The 26,432-nt window shown below is 42.2% G+C and overlaps 2 protein-coding genes across 3 annotated transcripts in view; both read right to left on the bottom strand.

The window, feature by feature from the left end:
- Nucleotides 1-97: 97 nt before the first annotated feature.
- On the bottom strand, nucleotides 98-3,956 carry SLC25A6 (solute carrier family 25 member 6). Its single transcript, XM_072849561.1, has 4 exons — nucleotides 3,778-3,956; nucleotides 2,148-2,634; nucleotides 1,244-1,384; nucleotides 98-744 (listed from the first exon to the last, which is right to left on the bottom strand). The coding sequence occupies exons 1-4, from the start codon at nucleotides 3,886-3,888 to the stop codon at nucleotides 587-589; spliced, it is 897 nt and encodes a 298-aa protein (XP_072705662.1). The 5' UTR covers nucleotides 3,889-3,956; the 3' UTR covers nucleotides 98-586.
- Nucleotides 3,957-6,235: 2,279 nt separating this feature from the next.
- The window catches only part of ASMTL (acetylserotonin O-methyltransferase like), a 31,118-nt gene continuing 10,921 nt past the window's right edge, over nucleotides 6,236-26,432 (bottom strand). Inside the window, exons 7-13 of one of the 2 annotated variants that reach the window (XM_072849557.1) lie at nucleotides 22,640-23,066; nucleotides 19,577-19,739; nucleotides 17,578-17,762; nucleotides 15,452-15,581; nucleotides 14,191-14,334; nucleotides 13,492-13,614; nucleotides 6,236-6,932 (exon numbers count right to left, since the gene is read on the bottom strand). In XM_072849557.1, coding sequence (XP_072705658.1) covers nucleotides 6,718-6,932; nucleotides 13,492-13,614; nucleotides 14,191-14,334; nucleotides 15,452-15,581; nucleotides 17,578-17,762; nucleotides 19,577-19,739; nucleotides 22,640-23,066 — 1,387 coding nt within the window. In that variant the 3' untranslated portion in view covers nucleotides 6,236-6,717. The other variant, XM_072849556.1, reaches the window with a different exon arrangement.

Here is a 26,432-nt window from a genome sequence, read left to right as displayed (position 1 = left end):
AGTGCAGTGTAAGTGTATCAGAGGAACCATTATCTGAAACAAGTTTTCAAACAAAAGAGGCTTTCCCAAAGCTTTTGTGTAATAATTTCAACACAGACAGAGTAAGTATGTTTATTGTTTTACAGCAGAATGCCCCAATTTAAGAACAAAATTGCTAGATGTTCAGCTGTGCAAAATGGTACATAGTGCTTCAGTACAAGTGGAAAAGAACATGATTTGTTAGCAAGTACTTTCAAATACAATTTTATGGTCCTAGAAGATAGGACTTGAAACTGGAGACTGATCCACAGGCAAACAATTTTTTTCTGCCTAAATTGGACCCAGCCACTTTGGACCCAGAACCAACACCACTCATTCCTCACTGCTGAAAAAAAAAAAATCACCACACTGAATTGCCAGATTCAGTGTCTTCATGCATGTTACAGAGAAATGGATCAGTCCTCTATGTCAGTTTCTAGCCCCATCTACAAATATCATCTGGCTCCGATAAATAAGACTCACAGGAATTTCTTGAAGGTCAATGGTCCATAATGGTAGTTATTCTACATGATCTGCTCAACTTGATTTCCAATTCTAGTTAGGCTGCTTAAAGGACTTTCTTGAATTCATCGTACAGCACAAGCACAAAAGCACCCCCCATGCCTCTGAGAACATTAGACCATGCACCCTTGAAGAATGCCTTTCCTCCCTCATCCCTTGCAATCTTCCGCCAGCAGTCAATTGTTCCAGAGTACATGATATCAGCTGTAGAAAAAGAGCAAAGAGTAATTTTTAACTCCTGTAATTGTATCTAAGACATTCTTAACAACTGCCCTGTTTCAATTCTCTAGCTACTTTGTGATGCCCCAAACCACATTTTAAGACTCTAACACAATACTAGTTCAAGCAATGGAAAAGCTTCCTATCTGCTTGCCTAGTTATTGAAAGCTAAGTTACAAAACAAAAATGCTAATCATTCTTTTTGGCAATTACACTGTCCCCTAACTGCCTTCATTTAATTTGTCTTTGCAAACAGGCAATCCATTTTCCCATTTCATATTCTATAAAGAAAAGTCATCAGCATAATTCCTGACAAACACCACAAGTTATGACCCTACCGCATCTTCTCATATGATTTAAATGTAATATAACTTAAATCAGATTTATGGAACAAGGAACTGTAAGTGTTGAGGGATTATTATTAGGAAAAAAGTACTCCATCTTTTTAATGCTGCTTAAAGAAATGCACAAATTAACAGCCTACCTCCTTTGCGTCCTGACTGCATCATCATTCTACGTCGCACTGTATCAAAAGGATAGGAGACCACACCAGCCACAGCAGTCACTGCCTGGGCAATCATCCAGCTGATGATAATATGAGTATTTCTGGGATCTGGGAGCATGCCTGCAATAAAAAGTAATTAGTTTTTTTATCTTGCACATCCTCCTCCAGTTCACTCACTGCAGGACAGCTGCTTTACTAGACAAAGTATTATGAGACATTGTAAAGCCACACTTTGAAATTGCACCAAGACACTTGATTAAGTTTAAACATGCTGAAGCAACATTAAAAAAAAAATCAAGGAAATTCACAGGATTTTCTTCTCTGTAATCAGAACAGGTAACATTTAGGCACATGATTCTTTTCAGACTGGCGTAAGACAAGATGTAACTATTACCTACTCTTTTCAGAAGTAAGAGTCACTAAAATAAGTCGTTGTCCCTGTTAATTACATTCAACTATAAGCTAGTATCAATGACCTCTATGACCAAATGTCAACCTTAAACAAATGCTTAGCAAAAGCACCGCTCAAGTCCCATTCTGCTAAACACGCTTCAATTGCTTTAATATAACTACAGTAAGGCACTGAACAAAAAAGAACTTGTAATTGTCTATGGTTACCGACGTGCTTTGCTGGCATTAGGAAAAACTCCTTTAAGGACAAGTACAAAACTAGGAGTATTTGAAAGTAGCCTGCTGCCATCAATATATGCCTGAATTTTACCTTGAGCTCTGCAGTGTCACTGATGTTGGCACCGAAACCCGCCTTCCACCTCCACACTCACATAGTTACTACAGACAGACAGGGAGTAACATCCAAGAACAGACACAAAGAGACAATACAATTCTGAAAATAGGTTTATCAGATCCTCTCTGAAATTTTTACCTTTTGCTGTATCATAGATCCCAAAGTAGGCAGCTCTATAGATGATGATGCCTTGGACAGAGACATTGAACCCTTGGTACAAGCCACGCAGACCATCAGACTTGGTAATTTTGACTAGACAGTCCCCTAGACCAGTGAATTCTCTGTCTGCACCAGCTTTTCCAACATCAGCAGCCAAACGGGTTCTTGCAAAATCCAAGGGGTAGACAAAGCAGAGGGAAGTGGCTCCAGCTGCACCACCAGAAGCCAGGTTACCAGCAAAATACCTCCAGAATTGAGTGTGCTTGTCTATACCTCCCAAGAACACCTGCTTATACTTATCCTTGAAGGCAAAGTTGAGAGCTTGAGTTGGGAAGTATCTGATGACATTTGCCAAGTTTCCTCGCCAGAAAGACAGCACTCCTTGTTCCCTTGGAATACGCACTACACAATCAATGATGCCCTTGTACTGCTTATCAGCGGCAATTTGTTTACTTGCATGTTGTACCTGCAAATAAAAATACATATATTTTGACTGTATGCCTTAGCAGGCCTGCACTACAGCTGAGCTTAGTCTGCTTACACTTTAAAACAAAGAGCTGTTAAGCCTGAATGCTTGATGGCAGTGGTACACAGAGATCAAGCCTCTGTTTACCATGATAAACCAGCTGTGGCAGCAGACTTCTGAGAAACAAAAGCTCCTGGGTCAGTTTGAATCTTAAGACTGAGGAGAACTGACATTTATTTGTATTTTGGTGAAGACCAAAGAACTCGAGGACTGTCTTAATTCTCAAGAATTAAAAGCCTAGGCTTTACACATACACACAAAAAGCGAATGTACATGAGGAAAGAACCGTACATACAGGAGCTCTTGTACAATCCTGAGAACCATGAAAAGGCTCGACATTGCTTCCCAGCTTCTTCAGAGCTCAGGACTTGCCAAAATAGCAAGGGCCAGGCGGGAAGCACAAGGGCAAGCACAAGGCAAGTAGGTGAAGGCCGGGACTACCTAGAGCCGAGAGCCCGTACCGACAGAGGGGGGCCCGCGGGCGGAGGGCCGCCTGAGCTCCCAGCCAGCGGAGGGGAGCGGAGAGGAGGCCGCCAGCCGCACCCACGGCGAGGCCGGGGCCCGCGACCGCCAGCGGCCGCCGCGAAGGTCACGGAAGTCACCTTGGGGCGCGCGCCGCCCCGCCCCGCCCGCAGGGGTCACACGAGGCCGCGCGCGCCGGCGGCAGGCCCGGCCCCACCGGCTGGCCAATGCGCTGCCCGGCCGTGCCGTCACGTGAAGGTCACCAAGATGGCGGCGCGCTGCCTCCCCCCCTCGCCCTCTGCGCGCTCGGCGCCAGGAGCGGGACGGGAGGAAGTGACACCGGGAGCCGCCCCCTCGCCCCTCCCCCCGCGGCCCGCCCCCGCCGCAACGCCGCGCCCCGCATAGCGGAACCGGCTTCCCCGCCGCGCCGCGGGCGCCGCCGACCACGTGACCTCCCGGCCCGCCGCCGCCTCGCGCGCGCCCTTTGTTCCGCGGCCCGCCCGCCCCCCTCGCCCCCCCTCCCCTCCGCCCCCGGCCCGGCCCGCGCGGGCCTCGGCGGGCGCCTGCGGGGCACGGTGACGGGCTGCCCCAGCTCCCGCCGGGCTCGGCCGCGCCGCTGACCTGGAGCAAGAGCTTGACCCGCTCGATGGGCGCCACCGCAGTCTTGCTGATGGCGGCAGCGACGCCGCCCGCCAGAAAGTCCTTGAGGAAGGAGATGGCCTGGTCCGCCATGTTCGCGCCGCGCCGGAGCCGCCGGGGAAGAAACGCCGCTGCCGCTCAGGCCGAAAAGGCGGGGCCGCCGCCGCGCATGAGCTAAATGCCGGGCCCCGCCAGCCCCGCCCCCCGGCGCCCCATTGGCCGCACCGCCCCGGGGGCGGGGCCTCGCCGCCCGGGGCGGGAGGGGCCGGGTCGCCCCAGGGCGGTGGTTACGGCGGGCGCGGGGCGCGTCTGCCCCGCGCGCGGCGGGCGGAGCAGCGCCGCTCCCGCCCCCGCACGCCCCCGCCCCTGCGGCGCCAGTGGCGCAGCGCCGCGTCGTCCTGCGCGCCCCGGGCCCCCCGGCCCCTCCGCCCGCGGCCGCCACCTGTGAAGGGCGAGAGGCCTCGCCTCTGCCCGAGCCCGGCCCCCGCGGGGCGGGGCGGCGGGGCCGGCACCGCAGTGGGGCCCGCCGGGCCCGGCCCGGCCCGAAGCCCACCGTTGCGCGCGCAGTTTTTTCCACAACGGTCTCTTTCTGAGGCGTTTTCTGCCGCGGCTGTGAGCCGTTCGCGGTAGAGCACACAGGAGCCTGTACAACTTAACAGGTCGCATCTCGCAGAAACGGTGTGCCCCGCACGGGCGGACACCGAGCAGAGCGCCAGGCGGCGGAGCACCGGAGCTGGGGTACGGGCTTGTGAGCCCGGCCGGTCAACGAGCGGCACAACCAAGCGAACCGGGAGGCCCATTTGGCGGGAACTGTTGGAAGCCAGCGTAGGACGGAGGCACTGCTTTCCGCGCCGGGCCTGGGCGGCAGCAGCAACCGTTGGGAGGAGGGGAGCGGATCTGGGGCGCTGTCTGAGCGCCAGCGGGCCTTGCTCCGTGCTCGCCACCCCCAGGGTAACGCTAACGTAAGGCATCTCCTTGTGTCCAGGTTCTGTTCCCATCTGGTCCTCCTCGCCATTGCGGTGCCAAGCGTGACATCGCCGAGCTTTACCATCAGTCACTGAAGTGACCCGAGACAATGAAATGCCAAGGAACTTAACCGTGGTTTCCTAGCGGGACGATGGTCCTGGCTTCTTGTTTGGGCGCTCAAAGTTGGATGCTGTGAAAAGCCCTTCTGCGGGTTGCCTAAGTAGGCACTCATGGCAGGGCCTCTGCCCCTACAGACACAGGCCTGATCTCCATCAGTAATTTCTGCTAATCTTATGTATGCTAACGTATGCTGAAAGTGAAATTTTACACCTAATGGCCAAACTTCTGTCTGAAATTATACCTATTCTTTCTAAAAGTAAGTCTTGAAATTGTCCTAGCTGGAGGGCATTAGTTCACATGCACCTTTTGTAATTGCTTTCGCTTTTAATGGATGTTTCCTACAAAAGTAAATAAAGCCAAACATTTTTTTAAAAGAGATGACTGGTGAACCACAAAGTTGCAGTAGCTGAGGTGTCTGAAACCACTGCTTACACATGCATGTACTTTGCAGGATTTCAAAATGAGAGCATCCCTCTCGGCGGGCATGTGAGAACAGGACGTGCCAGGCATAGCCTCTCTGCTGTAGTATGATAGACCACATATTATACATCACTATACCTTTTTTTTGCACATCAAAAGATATGAAGTAAATTGTGTGCTATTTTATATTCTAAATCGTAATACAGATACAGTGAACTGACTCCTGTGCCCACAGGGTTAGGCACATACAGTGTTACAGGACCATACTTTGGATGTAATTAATGAAAGGCTGTGGTGCATATCCTCAGGCAGGCACACACAGCTTAGTGTGGTATTTTTCTTTTAAATAAAGCTCGTAACTGAATGTCAATACTCTCATAGCACAACATAATGTGTGCAAGGCTGGGATTTTTTTCCCCATAAAGTTTTCTATTGATTAAAAAAGAACTTCATACTCAGGGACTCTGAAGTGTTGTTGGTTTGAAAAATGAACGTAAAACGTACGTAACTTTTGCGACATGCAACTGTTCAGTCAATAGTCGTCCTGTTGCATTCACCTTGGGAGCTCAGATGCATCTGACTGGGGGAAATCCTTTTCTTTTTAGCACCATGCTTTTCCTTCTGTTTCTCCCCTTTGTTTCTTTTCTGATCTTTATCTAATCTCATATTCTGCTATCCACTTTCGTAAGAGCTCACAAATTAAGTAAGGCTAAAAAGGAGGAGGACGTTCTTGAACCAAATGTGGTGCCCCCACATTTCATCTCCAATTATAATCACAGATTAAACTTGTGCTTTTATACAACTGCCTTTTCCAGAAACCTCACAGAAGGCAGAGGAGTCTGTCTTAACTCTCTCGAAAAGCTGCTGCTCCAGTTCTTCTGTTTCCAGTCTTGACTACGCCATTGCAGTAGCAGTTTCCAGACTTCATTAGACAATGTTTCTTTATTTACAGTAGAGAGTGTAACATAAAATAGTATTAAAATGGATGGTGATAGAGTATTGAAATGATATCTCCATTAACCTCCTGAAACAGGGGCAAAGCAATGTGTGCTGGTCTAAAAACTGGGCTACTCTAATTGCACCAAGTATGAAGAAGCTGTGATTTCTCAGCCAGGTGAATACCGCTGTAGGGCTGCTGATACCATTTGTGGTTGGAGACTTGTTTCTGAGGGCACTACAGGTGTTGTGCAGCCACAGTATCACTGCCATCAAATGATGCCAGAATCTTCCAGCATAATTTTACTCAAGTTCAAAATAAATGCAATCAATCTCTCCCCCTTTTTAAAAGTAACTTCAAAAAGCTGATGTAACATTTCTTGTTTATGATATTGATGGGAAACTGAGAATGTATTTGCATAATTACAAAACAAACATGACTAGACACATCCAGATTTTACTACGAAATCCATTTTTTTTCTAGGTCTTAACGCAGAGAACGACATCTAGCAAATTTCCTGTTAATCTGATTTTGACATTAGTGAAGCCATGTTGTTCCAGTAAGCCTCGATATTCAGAGCCACTTCTCTCCTTTCCCTCTGTCTGCACAAGCATGTTCAAAGACTGCAGCAAAGCTGTGCTCCTGTTCTTCTTCTCATCATCCAATACCATTTCAGCCAGCAAAATCCCACAGCCTAATTTAAAAACAAATGCATGCAACAGTACTAATCCATTATCAGGCAAGAGAATTTCTGCTACCATATATAACGGTGCAAACTACAAGACACAGGTAACTTCATTTATCATTTATGGATTTACTCTGCCATTAAATGACTAATCCACTATTAAATGTATAATCCACTCCTCTCACAAAATCCAGGAAGTTCCCTTCCACACTAGGGAGGGATCAAACACTCACAAGTCAAGTCACGTCTCTGTTTTCAGGGGAAGAGGGGATGAATTCTGTAGACTTGGAATGAGGGTTATGGAAAACAGTAAGACAGGAATAGTAGTTACACCTCTTTGGGATATATTGGTGCTTCACATTCATATTGAAATGGTGCCGAGCAGACAGAATGGTGGGTGGTGAGCATTACAGAAGCAGAGAAGTCGTCAATGTTGTACATTATTTCTGTAGGAGCTAAGGTCTTTGTGGTGGGACTGACCTAGGGATGTGAGCAGAACTTAAATGATCCTGTCTACACACAGTCTCTTCCTCCATCTTCAGACCCGTGAGGGGAAAGGAAAGAGAGGGCTACTGACAAAATGAGCATCATTTTACTCATTGACTTTTGGCCTTGCATCTTATGTGGTGGTTTCTCTTGGCACAGTGGGGGTAGGAGGCCACCAACTCAGATCAAAATAGCAGCATTTTACAGTGATTTTAGTACTACTAAGTGCTGTATAACATTCATATTTTTCTGACCCTTAAGACGATCTCCTCAGAGCCACTCCTACCTGTATACACCCCACACATTTAATAATTGATAAAAAGTAAACTAAACATAATATTGCAGTTTCTCAGAGAAGAAACTGAGATCTGCAGATAAAATTGCTGGCTGAGACCTCGTTGTTAACTATCAGGAGTCATGAAAGTCCTTCTGACAGCTTATTAATAAATTCCATGTTTCTTCCCCGTATCATCAGGTACCTTACTAAATGCAAGTTCAAGCCACCTACCCTGTGATGAACCAATGACAGAGGTTTGCTTCACAAAGAAAAAGGATTAGCCAAGGGAGCCTGAACCTACATTATCTGTCCAGTGGGACTCTTCTGCCCTAATTCAGTCATCCATAGATTAGGTAGCTGTATTTCAGCTAGTCCTCTTAAATGTGCTCTATCCACTATGAAATATATAATCACTTTTCTTAGGAAAACCAGGAAATTTCCTTTCACAGATAGATGAGATGAATCATCCTCTGAAAATGCCTGGTTTTCTACTGATTGGAGACCTCAAGGTAAGTAGATACTTTGAATGCCTAATCTTTAGGTATCTAAAGTTAGGGTGATGAAGCCCATTTGTTACGATTCAGTGGTTTCTATCCCCCCCCCTCCCGTGTGATTCTCCTTTGCCTCCAACAGAGACACCTGGGAATCACCGTTCCTGGTTACACAGCTTGCTAGGTAGAGTAATGCAGGACTATCATTTCTAAGTCACCATTATATTACAGCTTTGGAAGACGGTATCCAAATTTTGTACACTCTGAAAGGAGGACACAAATAGAATGGTCATTATGATTTGCCACAGTAACTTATTTGGGACATCCATATAACATCAGGGTAATCTGGAAAAATATACCCAGAAAGCGCAACCAATGTGGGAAGAACACCTTCAAAAATTAGCCACAGTAAATTAAGTTAGTACAGGGAAAAAGAAAAAAAAATTCTCTCTACAGTTAATGAAGATTTACTAATGTAATTGAAATTTCTTTGTGAGGGGGACTGAAACAGAGCTAACTTTCAACCCTTTCAGGAAGCATACTCTGAGGAAGAAATTTTGGCCATGGTTTCATAGGAGATAAAAAGTAATGGTTGTAACAGTCTTTTCTGAATTAGAAAGTCAATTAATCCAGATTATCATTGTTTAACAAGGACATAATTTCCAGCCAAAAGGGGAGGGGGGGGGGAGAGTAAAGTGCCAGCCCTCCAAAACCTTTTTTAAAAACAAAACAAAACCCCACATTAAATACTTCCACTATCCAGGAGTCAGTGAACATATCCAAAACTGAACTGAGAGCTCACACAAAGGGGCTTAGCCATTAAATAGCTCTTCCTAAGCTTTTGTGCTGGGTGGCTCAGATCATGTACTACCCTGTGCTTCCGTCCCATTACTTTTCCAGGCACAAGTACTGTTAATAGCTGTAACAAGGTCAAAAATTGATATAAAAATGATTGAGCTAGGACAGCCAACCAAGTTGTATCTCTTCTTTCTTACAAACTTCTCTTTCTATCTTCCTCAAGGATTCTTACCTCAGCATTCAGTGAGCAAGTGCTGAAGTTCTTGTTTCTATTATCTTTCATTCTGTTAACCCCCACGATTCTCCACCTCAAAAAATTGTTTTCTGTGCATCGCATTTCCTCTAAACTGTTGTTAAGGCAGAATGTGGGTAAAAGACAGCATCCTCAAGAAAGCATAGCTGAATGCCACTTCGCAAGGAGCAACACAAAACCTACAGACTTTATTGGCAGAAGTTCATTTGGATTTTGAAACTTAGCCCCCTCACTCTTCATGTCTTGATTAGTGAACAGGCCCAAATTTTCCTGTTATGCCTATTGCTTAGGAAGTCTTTTCACCATTAAATCCATGCCTTCTACCAGTCAGCAAAAGATACCAGCTTTCTCCAGAGCAACTGGAAAACTCAATTTGGACATTAATGAGAGGAGTTTATAATTTCTCAGGTGACTGGGCTACATCAAATGATTATAGAAGAGCTTAGGCTGAAGTGGACCACAGGAGATCTGTAGTCCAACCTCCCGCTCAAAGCAGGGCAGGTCTACAGTCAGCTCAGCTTGTTCAGGGCTTTGTTCTCAGATCTTGAAACCTCCAAGGACAGAGATTCCACAACCTCTCTGGGCAACCGGCTGCAATGTTTAATTATCCTGAGAGTGCAAAGCCGTGGTGCATTACCACAGACACCATGCCTAAAGGACTAATGCTTAGTGTGTATAGAGTGTGGTGCTTTAATCACAGAGTATGTTGAGGCTGTGTGGTAGCCAAGCACATTCTATTCAAATATTACAGTCAGATACATAGTACTTAGAGGTACAGTTTTAAAGTCTGTGACAGTTACAGGTGTGCCAACTTTAGGATTGAAATTTTCTGACTCAAACAGCTTATAGCAGCTTAAAGAATAGCATTATGAACTTTATGAATAACTATGAGATGAGAAATATCTGATTGCTGGAACAAGTCTCTCTCAAAATACAAACCTGTTAAGCATAATGGCAAGCTTCATGTCAGTATGGAAGAGAAACATTTTATTCAGCTGTTGAATATTTTGCCTTATCTCTTTAAATGTCTGTACAGATGAGATCAGTCAAATTTCCATTCATAAAAACCTTCTATTAAGAATTAAAACCCCCAATGTGGTAAAAGCCTGACATTTCCCTGATTTTGTGCAGCTGAAATGCTCTGTAGTAAGCATATTTCTCATGATGAATTGAATCACTGTGGCACTTTTGCTTTACTCAGTGCTCAAAGAGCAAAGTAACTTCTGATTAAGTAACATAAGACAGAGTCTACCAGACAGATGCAACTCTTGACCTTGCTCATCAACCCTCTTTAATTTGCTGGGGTTGGTGATTCAGCATAGGCACGGCCTCTTTCACACTGGCTTATTGGGATTATTGCTGTACAAGTGTGACAGGCAAGAAACTCACAACTGATAGAGAAGAAAGCTAGTTTGAAAGTGCAACTTTAATCTCCAAGGAAGGCTTCCACTACAAAGTACACTTGGAATAGAAAAAATAAATATCAATGAAGTATCAGGAAAAAATAAACATTAGGAGAGGTGACATTAGTGACAAATTACTTGAAGAGATGGGATACAGTATGTACTTCTCCAATTAAAGACTGGAACATGAAGAAACTTCTATTTTTAATTTTCATAAGAGAACTTATACATAAATCCTAAAACTCATCTCAAGTAATGAGACAAAAAGCATATGGCCATTTAACCATATTCAGAAAAAAACAAAACTGATAAGAACCAATAGGAACAGCTCTCAACTGCAGCCTGTGTGGGTACATACTGTGGCTGGAGGTCAGAGGCTGCCAAGTTTCTCTGTGACATTATAGCTGCTCTAGGAATGTGTTTGAGCTTTGTCCTATTTTCACTTTTGGCTGCGGAAAAAGTGCTTTAAAAAGGGTATCCTTGAGATGTTTTTGAGTAAAGCCCCACAGAAAAGTGAAAAAGAGGACTAGTATCCCCAAATTCAGACAGATGGTACAGTATTCATTTTTATTTTTTCACTTCTGATAAAAATGAGCAGTAACCACTGAATACACTGCAGAGAAAGAATTCTCTTTCATTTTAAGGTCCAAGAAAACTAAGGTATTCATGTGGCTCATAAAAGCTTGTAGTTCTAACTTGCCATGCTATACAGCTATGGCAAGTCTAAGCTTCATACAGTCTGCAAACTAGCCAAAAGAACTGGACATGAAGGTATTTAATACATAGGAGTTTCAGCCTGCCCCAGACACTGTTTAAATGCATAGAACTCACTCCTGCAGAAGCTGCAGTCCAACTTTTATTCAAGGCCTGTAACAACTATGCTGCAGATAAAGGGTCAAAATGATCCTAAACTGACTGTATGTACTGGTTGATGATGGGTATATTGCACAAGTGTTGTAAAAACTCAGCATCCCAGTTTGCTTCTGGGCACACTATGGTGACAGATTCTTCTTGAAGCACAAAACAACATCTAATAAGTTTCCTGTGATCTTAATTTGTACATTTGTGAATCCATATTTCTCCAGTAGCTGTTTATATTCTGAGCCACTTCTCTGCTTGCCTTCAGTCATACTGAGGGACTGTAGTACAGCTCTAGGAGGGTGCGTCTTCTGTTCGTCAAGCACAATTTCTGCCACTAGCAAGGCACTTCCTGCATTTCCAAAACAACCAGAAGTGGTTCAGTAAAGTATTTCTAGCTTCAAGTTTTTAGTGTTTTGTTCAGAGACAGTTATAGAGGTCCCTCAGACTTGTGTTTTAATGGTCTTCAGTGGAAATCAGTGACAGAACTTAACTTTCAGTAATCTCTTCCTGGAAGCAACCATTTAATTGTTAAAAGGAAGGGGGAGTTTAGAGCACTGTCTCCACTTCAATGAAGTTCAGATTACTTCCTGACTATGCTCTTAAACTCAGTCTTGTTTCCATTTGAACCAAGGAACTCCTGTAAGCATCTGTCATACCCCAATCTTTGCATAAGAAGATTACAACAGTCACCCACAATTTTCTTTAATAATTTATAAACAGGATTATGCTTTATGGCCTAGATCTAATTTTGAATGCTCTCCTATGGAACAAACTTCATAGCTACAGTTAATCCTGTTGGATTAAGGAATCAGTTGATCTTAGCAGTCAGGCTTTTCTGCTTTTTGTCTTCTCCTCTGATCTTTAATACTGTCCAAATATGAGTCAACAGCATGCCCTAGCAGCTAAAAGGGCCAACCATGTCCTGGGGTGCATCAACCACAGCACAGCTGGACAGCTGAGGGAAGTGATTGTTCCACTCTGCACTGCATCGGTGCAGCCCCACCTCGAGCACTGTGTGCAGTTTGGGGCGCCCCAATATGAGAAAGACATCAAACTATTAGAGGGTGTCCAGAGGAGAGCAACCAAGATGGTGAAAGGCCTCGAGAGCAAGACTTATCAGGAGCGGCTGAGGTCACTTGGTTTGTTCAGGTTGGAGAAGAGAAGGCTGAGGGGTGGCCTCATTGCCATCTACAACTTCCTCAAGGGGGGCAGCGGAGGGGGAGGTGCTGATCTCTCTCTGGTGACCAGCGATAGGACACAAGGAAATGGAATGAAGCTGCGTCAGGGGAAATTCAGATTGGATATTAGGAAAAGGTTCTTCACTGAGAGAGTGGATGGTCATTGGAACAGGCTCCACAGGGAAGTGGTCATGGCACCAAACCTGTCAAGGAGCGTCTGGGTGGCGCTCTTAGTCATATGGTTTAGTTTTAGGCAGTCCTGCGAGGAGCAGGGAGTTGGACTTGATGATCCTTATGGGTCCCTTCCAACTTGAGACATTCTATGATTCTATGATTCAAATGCAGGAGACAGCAGAAGAGGCTACATAATTCTCATTAAATCTGTGCATAAAGTAGTGCTGAACCCCAGTTTACCATATTCTGGGCACTACTGAGATAGCAAAAAGACAGCAAAACAAACTGCTGCTTCTTGATTAACCTAAAGGAACTTTAGTTAGACTACTTGTATATATAGAAATAAGCACATGCTTAGTTATTTGATGATACAGGGCTTAGTAAGAAAAACTGGGCATGGCAGAGATAGGGGAGATGATTGTACTTGAAGCCTGTAACTATAGTAAGGGCTTATTTTATATAGTTTTATTAGCAGCTTTGTTTCCTTTTCTTCTTAGTAGGTATTACCATAATGCAAGCATAGACATTCAAGCAAAGGCAACTATGACAGAAGAAATATGCTTTTTTAATATGAACTTCTTATGATTACTCATCATATTCATGCATTAACATGCACCTTTAAGCTCACAAGATAAAAAAAAACTTACCTGGTTTGCAAACAGCTGATATCTTGCTTAACAGCACATGTATCTTTTCATCAGGCCAGTCATGAAGAACACGTGAAAGGATGTAAAGATCTGCTTCTGGAAGATTATCCTTGAAAAAGTCACCTGTTGGAAAGCAGAGTTAGTACACTCCTACAGAAACCACAGAGTACATTCCTACAAAATGAAATGAAAATATTGCAGAGGAACTAGGAGCTTCAGCAGAGGTAAGGAAAGAAACAAGAATGAACAGGTATAGGGATGCACTGATGTAAAGATGAGGAAAGTGTAGTTGAAGAGAAGAGCAGATCACAGGTAAGAATTCTGTAACATACAAAAATGGAGAGAAAGCCTAAAGTAAGGAAGGAGACATCGAAGTCCTTTGGAGCCACCATGTTGATCTTGCCTAGAAAAGAAAAGCCTGAGACAAGGACATGCCAGCCTCTACTCCCAGTGGTACTCAAAAATGACTAATGCATACTTCCTTATTTATCCACATTCTCCAGCCATAGCCAGTTTGTTTTTATCCCCACAGGCTTGAGAAATACAATGTTCCCATTTAGCATGGGTGAGCCTACGTTGCCTTGTACAAAGACACGTTTGGGGTTGGAGCAGGGTAGCACACCATTTTCTGCAGCAGAAGAGCCTGCTCTGTGCTCCAGGATAACAGAAATAAGACAAAAGATCATGTGTTACATTTACCTGATACAAATGTCACTGGAGCTGTGTCTTGTCCTGAAGGCTGAAAGTAAGAGGTGTTTGCAATGACTTCTGGAAGGTCTAATACTGTCACCTTGAGATTTGGATATATTTGTACTAATTCATGGGCCAGAGCTCCAGTACAACCTGTTGAAAGTTTAAAAAAGTCGAATGAAGTCTTTTCTCCCAGTATTTGCAGACATTTTAAAAGACAAGGCTGTATATAATGTTAAAATAGAGACATTAAGTCAGAATTAGAGGTAGACAGTCAGCTCCACAATTAACATGGGCAACAGCACTTCCTGGTGGATAGAGCAATGCTTTAAAGCTTGGGGAATGCAGGCATGACTCCTTACTGTCACAGAATTGCTAATATGACCTTTGATACCAGTACCTAAGGGTTTTTTGAGGGGTAGAAGAACATTAATGAAAGGACAAGGACTTGTAATTTGTGGATGAAGAGCACTGAAACTATTCACCATTTACAAAGCACTGTGATATAAAGTTTGACAAATACTCTCCAGCATGGTGAAGGATAGGGATGGTAAAGTCTTGGAGTCTCTGCACAAGTGGCAAAGGTTGCACCAGTATTGTGTTAATTCCTCTGACATGCTGTCCACCTCCCCAGGCACTAAGTAAAGTGTTCCTCCTTCAGTGGATCTTTCCCTATGTAATAACACACCCTCTGTGCAACTCCAAGCACAGGGCAAAAAAGGACACTAACAAGAAGAGTTTCTTCAGGTGTATCATTGGTCTTCAACATTTCGGTGGTCATCCTAGATATTAATTATTAACACACAAAACAAACCCACTCTAAAGGAATCAAAACTTTTTGTTCTAGCAGTGCAGTGTTTCAAGTTTGACACCCCAGTGTAGAAGGATTCAGAAATAAATCCTTCATTATTTTTGAAAATCTTAGACATGCCAAAGGGCAGCAACAGCACAGTTGAAAATGGAGCTCCCAGCTCAGTATTCTATCAGCTGAGCCACAAACCATCTTTTTTTCTGTGTTGAGCTGTGTCAGTATGTAACTGATTGTGACAAACATTCACTTATTTCAAACTACTCAAATACCATTTAAGTAACTCTGCTTTCAGTTAACTGCACTCAGTCCTTTTATTCTGACTACAATACCAGAAAAATGACAGTAGATAATATTACTGCAGTTCTAGTAAAAAATATACATATGTTTTAAGTAATAAAATACAGAACTGAAATTAACTTCTCCCTTTAATTTGTATACAAGTTCAATTACAGGCAATACCTCCTAAATCACAAGCAGATTTAAACTGTGAAAGATCAAATGCTGTAGCCACGTCTCTTGCTGTCAGGTGGGCAATGCTGTGCATAGCAGCCATAAAACGTTGCTTCACCTCCTGGCTGTGATAATAGTCCTAAAAAGGGAAAAAAGCACAGTAATTCAAGTTTATTTTCATTACTTAACTAAAACTATGTACAACCAAGGCAGTAGGTGCACACCATTAACATTAGAATTCTAAAATTAAAAGACCAGTTAAAAGTGCCATTGACTAGTTGCTCATCCAAGTCCTTTGCTGTTTCACTGTAGTGATAAGCAGATTTTTGCATCCTCTCCAAAATTCTGATCACACAGACATCTTTTGCAGTGCTTCTCAAAGGACATACCCTTGGCTGGTTTGAACCTTGTCTTGGCGATGTCCCAAGGGCTGTTAAATTCAACACTTCTGCCCACTGAAGCCGGGGCAGCATAGCAGGAAGAAGGGGTAATCCGAAAAGTGCTTTTTAAAGAAATACTGCGCCTTTGATACGCATTTACTAACACATTTGCTCTGCAGGAAGGTATCCCCAGACTTTAAACTGTTTGAAAGGACAGATTGAGTTTTTTCTTTCAGTTTCCTGAAGTGTTCCTCCTTCTTCTTGATATACTCACAAATTGCTTTCATTTAATTCTGACATTTATTCTCCCATGATGGGAAAATAACTAGATGATTGGACCATAACTTAAACCAGAAACATTAAAGCTCATACTGGGTTTTTTGATTAGGTGAGATGCAAGCATTCAGTATCAGAACCTCATGCCTTTACCTTTGAAATGATATGTAAGCATGAATCCCTTTATGTCTCACTTTCATACAGACTTCATCAATTATGTCTGGCTTTACAGCTACCATGAAGTGGAAGTATCTCCAGGTTGTGGTATGCACAGTGCCATAGGCAGCCCATATATTCTGCTTGGACATACTATCCTGTACACATATGGAGCCCAGGTCTGAACTGGTAGTGACTCCTGCTGCAAGCATCACCCAAGCAAACTCAAGTTGGTAATCCAGATGTTTAACAAAGGATGAGATCCAGCTCACCTCTGTTAAAATGCTTAACTTGCACATAAATTTAAGCATCTACTGCAGCATCTATCCTAAAGCAAAGTATCTAAATTCCCTTTAAGAGCCTTTGAAGGATTCCTGAAGGAGGTTTGGTCTACCAGTAATCTAGGTACTAACATTAGGCTAACAGGACCTTCTTAAGTCTCCAAAAGCCCTTATTTCCTTCCATCAACTGTATATGAGGGATATGGACATCCCATTTAGGAGACTAGCTTCATCAGCATCTAGAAGTATAAACTAAGAACCTCAGGATGTAGTCTGAAGTACACTTTAAGCCAGCACTGCTGTCAGATATGAATTCCTGACATATTCTCCTGCTCGCTCTACTAGCCCTCTCCTTAAACAGGCACCAGTATTTATGTCCCCAACATGCTTCATCAGGTGGATAATTGACAAGTTAGGCTAATTGTAACTCTAAGTGATTCTCCAGTCTGAACACATCCACCTGGGCTAGCATTGGAAAAGGAATGCTACACAGATGGAAACAGATGGAAGAAAGGATTACAATTCTTATCCACAATATATACCAGCTTGAAGCATATACAAAACTACAAACCTTCAAAAGAGAGACTGGATCTTTTCTCCACTGCATCAACACAAAGCAACTCTGAAAACAGCTTTGATTACACTGTCAGCACAGATTGAACTGGATGCACATCAGTACCAAGTGACTGGCATGCAATAGGGAAGGAGTGCACGTGCGATAAGGTACTACCTGGTGTTAGGCCACACAAATGTAAATTAAACAGGCCCAGAGGTTGTTCTGAGACTGTGTTAGCTGGATGGGCAACACTTTAGCCAGAGAATTTTAATCAGCACTTGAATTTCCCAGTATATTCTGTGATTGCTCTAGCACTTTAGAGCCTGAAGTTGAAGGGAACGTAAGTCTGAGACTAGTGAGTTGCATTGTGTTTCTACCACTTCTGAGACTGACCAACTTTCTTAGACAACTCAGTCTCCATTTGCCCCTAGATCAGTTCTGGGTTCCTCACAGCTCGTTTTAATACTAATAAAGAGTTTACATTACCTTAAATAAATCCTCTCCTTTCTTTCCAAAGGCTCGATGGTTCTGCCTGCTGCCTTCTTTGACAGCAGACTCCAAGTTTGTGAAGAGAGGCCAAAGGTGGTCATTAGAGTGGATAATATAGCCATGAAGTGAGTATTCACCATCTGAGGTCAGGTAGGTATTTGCTGAATCTGTATTACTGTAACCTTATGGGAAGAAAACAATTGTAACCAGCTTTGTTTCAGTACTTTACAACTGTCATTTAAAATCTGAAGGCATGTTTTCCTGCGTAGCTGTTAAATAGCTAGCAAATCCTGATCTTAGGATATTATTTTTCGTGCAAAGATTTCTATGAAATAATTCTAAAGGTCTTCTCATTCTTAAAGGAGCAGTTACTTTGTTTACAAAAAGAATGTAGATGCTGGAGGATATAGATAGGCACTGATTTTTTATTTTGGGGGGCTTTTTTCAAACCAGAGTATCTCAGTTACTACACCTGATATTCAAGGGAGAGTATCAGAAGTTCCTCATTCTTGACTGCATTTTTCTTTAGATTATGGGTTCTCCTTCCCTTAAATTCAAGCTTTCTCCAGTATGTTTTGCCTTTAGGGCTTTCTCCTTGGTCTTGTCCTCTAACAGAGTTGAAAGCCTCCTTTATTTCCTTTTCTTGGCACTTGACCATTTCAAGTCTTATTATGTAAATGATGCATAAGGAAACTTACAACTACATAGTGCAGACTGAAAAAGTTAATCCTAATACTGACTCCCTCACCTACATACACCTTCAAGTACTGTTCCAGTTAGGGGCACTACAATGTAAGCTGTTGTCCATGAGGAGGGACACATTCCAGAGCTCTCCTCATTATACCCTGATTCTCTGCTGAAGATTGTGACTCTGCATTGCTGCAGCAAGGAATGGAATTTGGTCCTTATTTTAGATAGAATCATAGAATCATTTAGGTTGGAAAAGACCCTTATGATCATTGAGTCCAACCATTAATCTAGCACTGCCAAGTCCACCACTAAACCATGTCCCTAAGCACCACATCTACATGGCTTTTAAATACCTCCAGGGATAGGGACTCAACCACTTCCCTGGGCAGCCTGTTCCAATGTTTGACAGCCCTTTCGGTGAAGAAATTTTTCCTAATATCCAATCTAAACCTCCCCTGGCACAACTTAAGGCTATTTCTTCTTGTCCTATCACTTGTTACCTGGGAGAAGAGACCGACCCCCACCTCTCTACAACCTCCTTTCAGGTAGTTGTAGAGAGCAATAAGGTCTCCCCTCAGCCTCTGCTTCTCCAGACTAAACAACCCCAGTTCCCTCAGCCGCTCCTCATAAGACTTGTGCTCTAGACCCTTCACCAGCTTCATTGCCCTTCTCTGGACATGCTCCAGCACCTCAATGTCTCTCTTGTAGTGAGGGGGCCAAAACTGAACACAGTATTCGAGGTGCGGCCTCACCAGTGTCGAGTACAGGGGCATGATCACTGCCCTAGTCCTGCTGGCCACACTATTTCTGATACAAGCCAGGATGCTATTGGCCTTCTTGGCCACCTGGGCACACTGGTGGCTCATATTGAGCTGGCTGTCGACCAACACCCCCAGGTCCTTTTCCACCAGGCAGCTTTCCACACACTCTTCCCCAAGCCTGTAGCATTGCATGGGGTTGTTGTGACCCAAGTGCAGATGATACATCTGAACTATTACACTGCTCCCTGGGACTGCCCACACAACTTTTTCTTAGAAATTTTGTCAGTACTATGTCCAAAGAGCAAAAGCAATCTAAGGATTCCTCAAAGGAGACCTGAATGTGTTCGCTAGATAAAGCCTGCCCCCAAATAAACCAATTCCAGCTACTAATAATGAAAGCAAAGAGGCAACAATCCATTCCTCTTTCCCCCAAATCCAAGTTACCCACAATATCAAGACAGACCCTGTGACCTTCAAGGCATCTCTTCCAGTCCTGCACGTCTTTCACTACTATATGCAGTTGGGGGGAGGAGAAATTAAGTCACCTTGTGGTGTTTTCTCCAGTAATCCAAGAGCAGCACATGCATCAAGGAGTCTTTCTGTTCCACACACAGAGGTTCCAACCTCATTTGCAATATCCATAGCCTTCAGTGGACCTTTATCTTTCAGATGATCAAACATCTTCAGCTTAGAGGCTACAAAAAGAGCCTACATGTAGGAAAAAAAATGTTAGCATGCTGTTTAAGAGACTGCAATCAAGAAGCAAAAGAACTATACCTTTTGCCTAGAATTATTCTACACAACTGCTGTTCTTTAAGAAGTGCAACACAGTTTAACAAAACTCCTAAAAATTGCTACGATACCTTTCCTTCCCTCTCAGAGGGTTTCCCTATCTTAGCCAAGTAACAGAATTTTTAAGAGGTGTTTGGGAGAGAAGGGAACTCAAAATATTCTGGAATGCAGCCTACAGATTTGTATGAAGACCACCTCTTTATTCAGATATTTAGCATATCTCCATCTATAAGCTTGTTCCATAAGGTCAAACATTCTTAAGCATCTGAACCAATGCCAAAAGATGAAATTAAATTTGATTTACTCAAAACATAAGCAACTGGAAAGCTCCACTAAGGCAGTGTAACAGCTTCAGTTGCTATAATATTGGTCTTTGTTTAATAAAAATTAAGGAAAAAAAGAATAAAACTTCAGAGCAGAACTGTACTACATGCACACCTTAATAGGACATGTACATACGGAATGAGGAAGAGAGAACAGCTAGTGCCTGATGGTGAAGAAAAACTCATGGGCAATGCAGCTGTCTAAGTTGAAAAACTTAACTGAACTCTTAGAGATATGCCAACCAAACCACAGGAAAGTGAATGATATGTGATAATATATGCCTCTCCGTTTGAAATTAATTTGCAGTTCTGCAGTTTCAGTATTCTGAAACAGTTAACACACCTAAAACCAAGGAACTTCTGTAGAGCACAACAGCAGAAGCACATACAGTAATCACAGAATCCATTTCTTTGCAACTGCAGGCAACTACAATGTACTTAAAAATCAAAGGCAGTCAAAAAAAATGGATTGACATTCTGTTTAACAAAAATCAAATGGAGAAAGAGAGATTAACTTTGAGAGGAAGGTCTGGTACTGTGTTTCTATATATTTTATTATCTTCATCCTCTTTTTACAGTTTCCTCTGTTATTCTAATAAGAACGTATAGCTGAGATTTATTATAATCCAGGCTTTCATGATACTGAGCCAATTGCATCTAGTCTACAACCATTTGGCTTCCAAGACCTGCCCAGTCTTTGGACTGTTACCACCTGGAAACCATAAGAACAGGAAAGAGAAGGTGAGAAGATAGGCTCAAAAACTTGGCTGACCCAAATCACTCTTTCTATGACTCTGTAATTCTCAGTTCGGGGGGGGGGGGGTGTCAAAAAACCCCGAAGGTCCGAGTTTGAATCAGACTATGCAAATTCAGAACATATTAAATTTGAGAAAGTATGATTTAACCTTGACCCCCTCCTGTTCTGCAACAGTAGCTGTTCAGAGTAAAACAGGTGGCAACATCTTCGCCTGCAGGAGATTTCACCCTGCTTTATGAAGACCTTGAAACAACACTCAAGGATCAGAATGAAATAGAACTTGAGAGCTTTTGTGAAACTAAATGCTTTTGTGCTCTTATCCCTATTGTACTAGTGGAGAGATGATGAGTCTTGTCAGATCACAGGAAGCGTTCACTGCAACTGGTAATTAATTTTACAAAGATCCAAGCCCTGAGGAAAAAAAAATTCCCACTAGTTCAAAATGAAACTCAGCACTTCATACTATGACTTTACAATGGATTAGCGTGAAAGGAAAGCTTCTGCTTCTATTTACAGCCTCCACCACCTTTCACTGCACAAAACCGAATTCAGCATCACATCACTGTAAACAGTGTACATAACATGCAACAAAATGCTGATGATTCTCCATATTTTTTTTACTTATACTGAAGAAATGCTAAGCATCATCTCACCTGTTCAAATATATCAAAACTCACTCCCTATGGATACACAAGGAAGTTCACAAACAGCAATATCAAGGCTGCTTTATTCCAAATCTCAATACTGCTTTGCATGCCTGCAAGCAGCACACCCACAGATTTACAGTGACCACAGTATGGTTTTCCTTCAGATCCAAGTACAACTTTCCGCTGTTTCAGCAAAACCATTGTCCACTGTCTTGAGCGTTTCCCTCCACCCCCCTCAAATTTGTTTTATCTTTAGTTCCATGTTTGCCATTTCACTGCCGCTTTAAGCAGTTTTTTCACCTCTCCTAAAATATGAATGACTTGATGGACATCAGTGATCTATTAGAATGATTGGTGTTCATTTCTTCTTCGCCTTCTTCACTATTGTCTTCACTACACTGGAGCTGTGAGTAGAAAACTTGGCAGCACTTAAAATGTCCAGCTACTCATTTGCCATCACACTTGGCTGCTACACAGAGCACATGACCTTCTGTTTGTAAGCTGTTATGTGTATGTCTCCATCAGATACTGCATGGAGATTATCAGCTAAACATACCTGGAACATGAAACAGGGTATGAAAAAAAATAATCTCCTTAATAGGGAATAAAAAAATTAAGATCTTCCACAGAATTCTAATGCTAAGCATTAAAAGTTAGAAAGGAAATATAAAATATACAATTCTTGTCACAATTTTAAGTCAGATAAGTTAACCATATTAAATGCTTTCTTTGCAGATTATATAAAAAGTAACCTCCTGCTTGATTGGGCTCTTGTGATCAGTTAAAAAAAGATCAAAAAAGATCAAACTTTTTTCCTCTCAACTCAAGAAACAAAAATTTTTATCAAATGGGTAACTGAAATTTCATAGAACACATAAAACTAAATACCAAAAAAACCCCCAGTATTTGCAATGCACCAGAAGCTTCAGCTATCTTAGATTCTCTGGTACTTCAGCAGTCCTTTTATACTAATTATTAATACATTCTTACCCCAGCTCAAGTATTTCACATTACCTGCTATATATTGAAGTCCAATGAAACAATCATATCAGTCAGCAATGTAATAAGTAGTTTTATTTTTTCCCTTACCTTTGAAGCTCTAAAACCATCCATCAGCTCTAGAATTTTAGATGGAAGTTTTGCTGCACTTTCCGACACTCCATTCTGATTTTCCAAAGGTACCGTAAAACCAGCTCTGACACTAGAACTGTTTTTGGAATTGTAAATAGCTTCTGAGGAACACATCCCACTGCTGTCCAACTTACTAGCTCCTTCGTGCTCTGTGAAATTTGAAGGTTCACTTTCTCCATCACTTAGGTTCTCAAAAGTGTCGACAGAAGGGATAGAGTCATACTTTTTATGTTGTACATTATGTTTAGGGGGCGGATAGTACAATTCTGCTAGCTTTTTGCAGAAGTGATTCAGAGGAAATCCCACCACATTCAAGAAGTCTCCGTGGACATACTCAACTAACATTCCACCGAGGGCCTGGATTCCATATCCACCAGCCTTGTCCCTGGGGGAGAGAAAGCAAAACTGACATATATCTAATTAAGGTTAAGAGTAAAGGTAGCACAGAACATAAATAATCCACCAGTACTGCAGAGTCTAGAATAAAGACTAGTGTACTCAAGTTAGAGGTGGATTAAATCTACTAGTTAGGCTCAACACTTCAATTTCTAAATCACAAGATAAATATTAGGATCAGTAATTCTACTAAGGCTGAGTAGCCTAAGGTCTGTATGCTTCAGACGGTCCAAGTGCCATAGTCACCCTAAGCAGGAGATACGTCAGCTGACTGCAGTCAGATTGTGTTGCCATAGGTTACCCAGCATTCTCCAAGTCCTGGCTACCAAAAAGCTAACAGCAAGCGTCACTGAGACCAACATTGCCACTGGGTCACCCAGCTGCATACTGACCCTAGTGCTATTCCACAAGGGGCTGAAGGGCCTTTAGGAATACTTTAGCTCCAAAAGGAGCTCACACTGAAGAAGACCTCTTAGAACTCAATTTTAGTATGCGTCTTATGGATCTCAGTCATAGGAATATCTAAAATGAGGATCAGGAAGATAGGACTTTCTTGGGGAGGAGCAACCTATTCAAATACAAAATCCACTACTATCCCATTCAGCCCTATCCAATTCTTGTGTAACCCTCTGAGATAGAAGTAGAGTTGTGGTTCACAACGCTGTGCTCTTAGATGTCATGGTAATACTAGTAATTTGGCACAGGAGTGTATTTTCACAGAAAGTAACCTTGGAAATCTGATTTGTCTTTAGGTGTAATTACAAAAACTCCACTGTGTGGAATGGAAATGCATACAGGCAGATAAGCTGCAACAGACCCAACAATTTTACTGTTTGAAACCAAAGGTCAGTCAGTCTCAGATCTGTTAACTTCAGATACTATGGAATTACACAAACTGCTTGTGAAAGGTTACTACACAAAGAAGAGTGTAGATTTTTCATCTTACGATTTGATTAGAAACAGCTCTTTACATTTTTAGAACTTATTTCTGGATTCCCTTTCAGACAGTCTCCTAAGAGAAACAGAGGAATCCCAGCAAATGGGATTTTTTAATTGCTATAAAGGAAAAGCCCTGTTCCCTAGTTTAATCTTGCATTTTAAGCACCACTGTATAGCTTTGTCATTCTTTAAATTATTCCTTCTTTTATAATATACTTAAGACTTACACCATCTAAGTTAGGAATATTCTTATGACTAAAAAGTCTTTTCATTTTTCAATGAAGTAGTGGTCCAGTAGGATGAAGTCATTCTGGTATGTGCTGACAGGGAGGCAAAAAACATTGTGACCATCAAAAGTAGTGGTATCATACTGCCAGCAAGGACATTAACACAAGTGGCCACATCTTGTTTATTTTTATACAGAACTTTACATTCTGGCATTGGATCCTGAGTAGGATTCTCTACTACAGCTTCTAGTCCAAAAGCATGAGGCTATGTAGTTAGTGACCGTTCCATTGATTTTTCAACGAGTTTCTTCCATGCTAAAACCCAGAATATATCAGTATTTACACAGCTCTCAACTAGCTCTGGCTCATCTGACTGGCTTTTGTAACTGGATACTTTTATTAGCATAGCACTAACTTTAAGGCTTCATTTAGAATACTATGCACAGCATCAGTTAATTTGCATTATAATAAAAAGTACAACTCACTTTAAAGACCTTTTGACAAACAATAAGATCACTGCTGCGACCAAAACATTTTTCAGTAACTGACTGTTGTAGGGGACACATTATTTCACCAGGAATGTGCGCAACATGCACTGATTAAAAAACAAACCAACCAACCCACAACCAACCAACCAAGCCACACATAATACAGCATACATGTGCAGCATCCACTGATTTTTTTTTTTTAAAAAAACAACAACAAAACACCAAACCAAACAATCAAACCCACACACAGTACAATGTGAGAAAAAAATGTTAAGAAGGAGGTAAAACAGAGGTAACTCTTGAAAAGCACATTTCCTTTGTTAGCTGTAGAACTTCTTTAGTCATGCCACAAAATAGTATATCTTTGTATACAATATCTGAATTGTCCAACACAGAGCCAATGATCAAATAAATCACTGTTTTACTAACAAGCACTACTGCTCCTACAGATAAAAGGAGATGCTTGGTTGGGTTTTAGGTGGGTTTCCAAACGCAAGAACACATGTATGAGTTATACATGTGTCTTGGCCCATACAGTCACATTAGCAGAAATACAGACAAATTTCAGCCACATTACACAGAGTCCATCTGAGCTAGCGACTGGGCTTCACTAATAGTAAGAAAGATATAGATACATCACTGACAAAATTCATCTTTACTGAAGCAAACATTTCAAATATGTTAGAAGCTGTACACTAATTTCTTGCATCTCTATCAACTATTAGTTAGTTGATTGGATACCCAAGCTTAGTTATCTTCATTTCATATCTACAAATTAGACAAGTCCCACATTTAGTTCCTTTAAATATGAAGTTAGTGGTTTTGTACAGCAGAGAGACAAAAACTACTGGCACAACAGAAGGTAAGGGGAAACAGAATTTGGTCGCCTATCTGTTTGGAGAGGCAACAGCTAGATGCCCAGCCAGCATACACACATCATGGAACCAGTCAGAGAGATGTTTCCATTTGCAAAGGAACTTGCAAAGGAGCAGAGGTAGGCAGGTACAAGAAAAAGATCTGCTAGTAAGTTCTGGTGAATGTAGAACAACTATGACATACAGAGTCATCAACTGTAGCAACATGATAGATTAAAAATAATATTCGAAGTTAATTCTATAAGACAATAAGACGATAAGACAATACAGCTCCCCTTACTTGTGTAATCCTGCACCTGGAAGATTTTTGCTCTTATGCTCTAAGAGCTCATAACCTCAATCTATCCATGAGCTAATTTGTGCTGTAAGACTGTAATTATTCATAAAATTTAAAAGATACATTTGCTATAGCTTTAAAGGAAGTAACTCTTAAGAGAAATCATACAAGGGAAGAAAGTTAGACATTTACATTCTACATTTTATTACTTCATAGTTAAGTCTGAAACTGTAGAATCCAGCCTCTGTAATCATCTCTTTCCCAGAGTGCAGTAGGGTCCTTTGGTTTCATCACCACCATTAGGAGCAGAGCTACCAAAAACCACATAGGATCTTCAGACTGGAAGTGGTGAGCAGAGACAGAGGAAGTTGTTCACAAGGGAAAGATTACAAAATAAAAAGCTGGGTCAAAGAGGCTGGCAGAAACTAAGTCTAGTCATTACACAAGCCCAAACTAGTTAGGATTACTATGGTCCAGCCCTCTTTCTACAGAGAGCCAGAAGACAAGAAAGAGACCCTGCCAGCAGGAAGAAAATCCTTGGCTGGAAAG

This window comes from Ciconia boyciana, chromosome 1 (genome assembly GCF_034638445.1).
Source record: "Ciconia boyciana chromosome 1, ASM3463844v1, whole genome shotgun sequence".
NCBI classification, from domain to species: Eukaryota; Metazoa; Chordata; class Aves; order Ciconiiformes; family Ciconiidae; genus Ciconia; species Ciconia boyciana.
The sequence above is the reverse complement of the archived record's forward strand: the minus strand, read 5'-3'. Positions and strand labels throughout refer to the sequence as shown.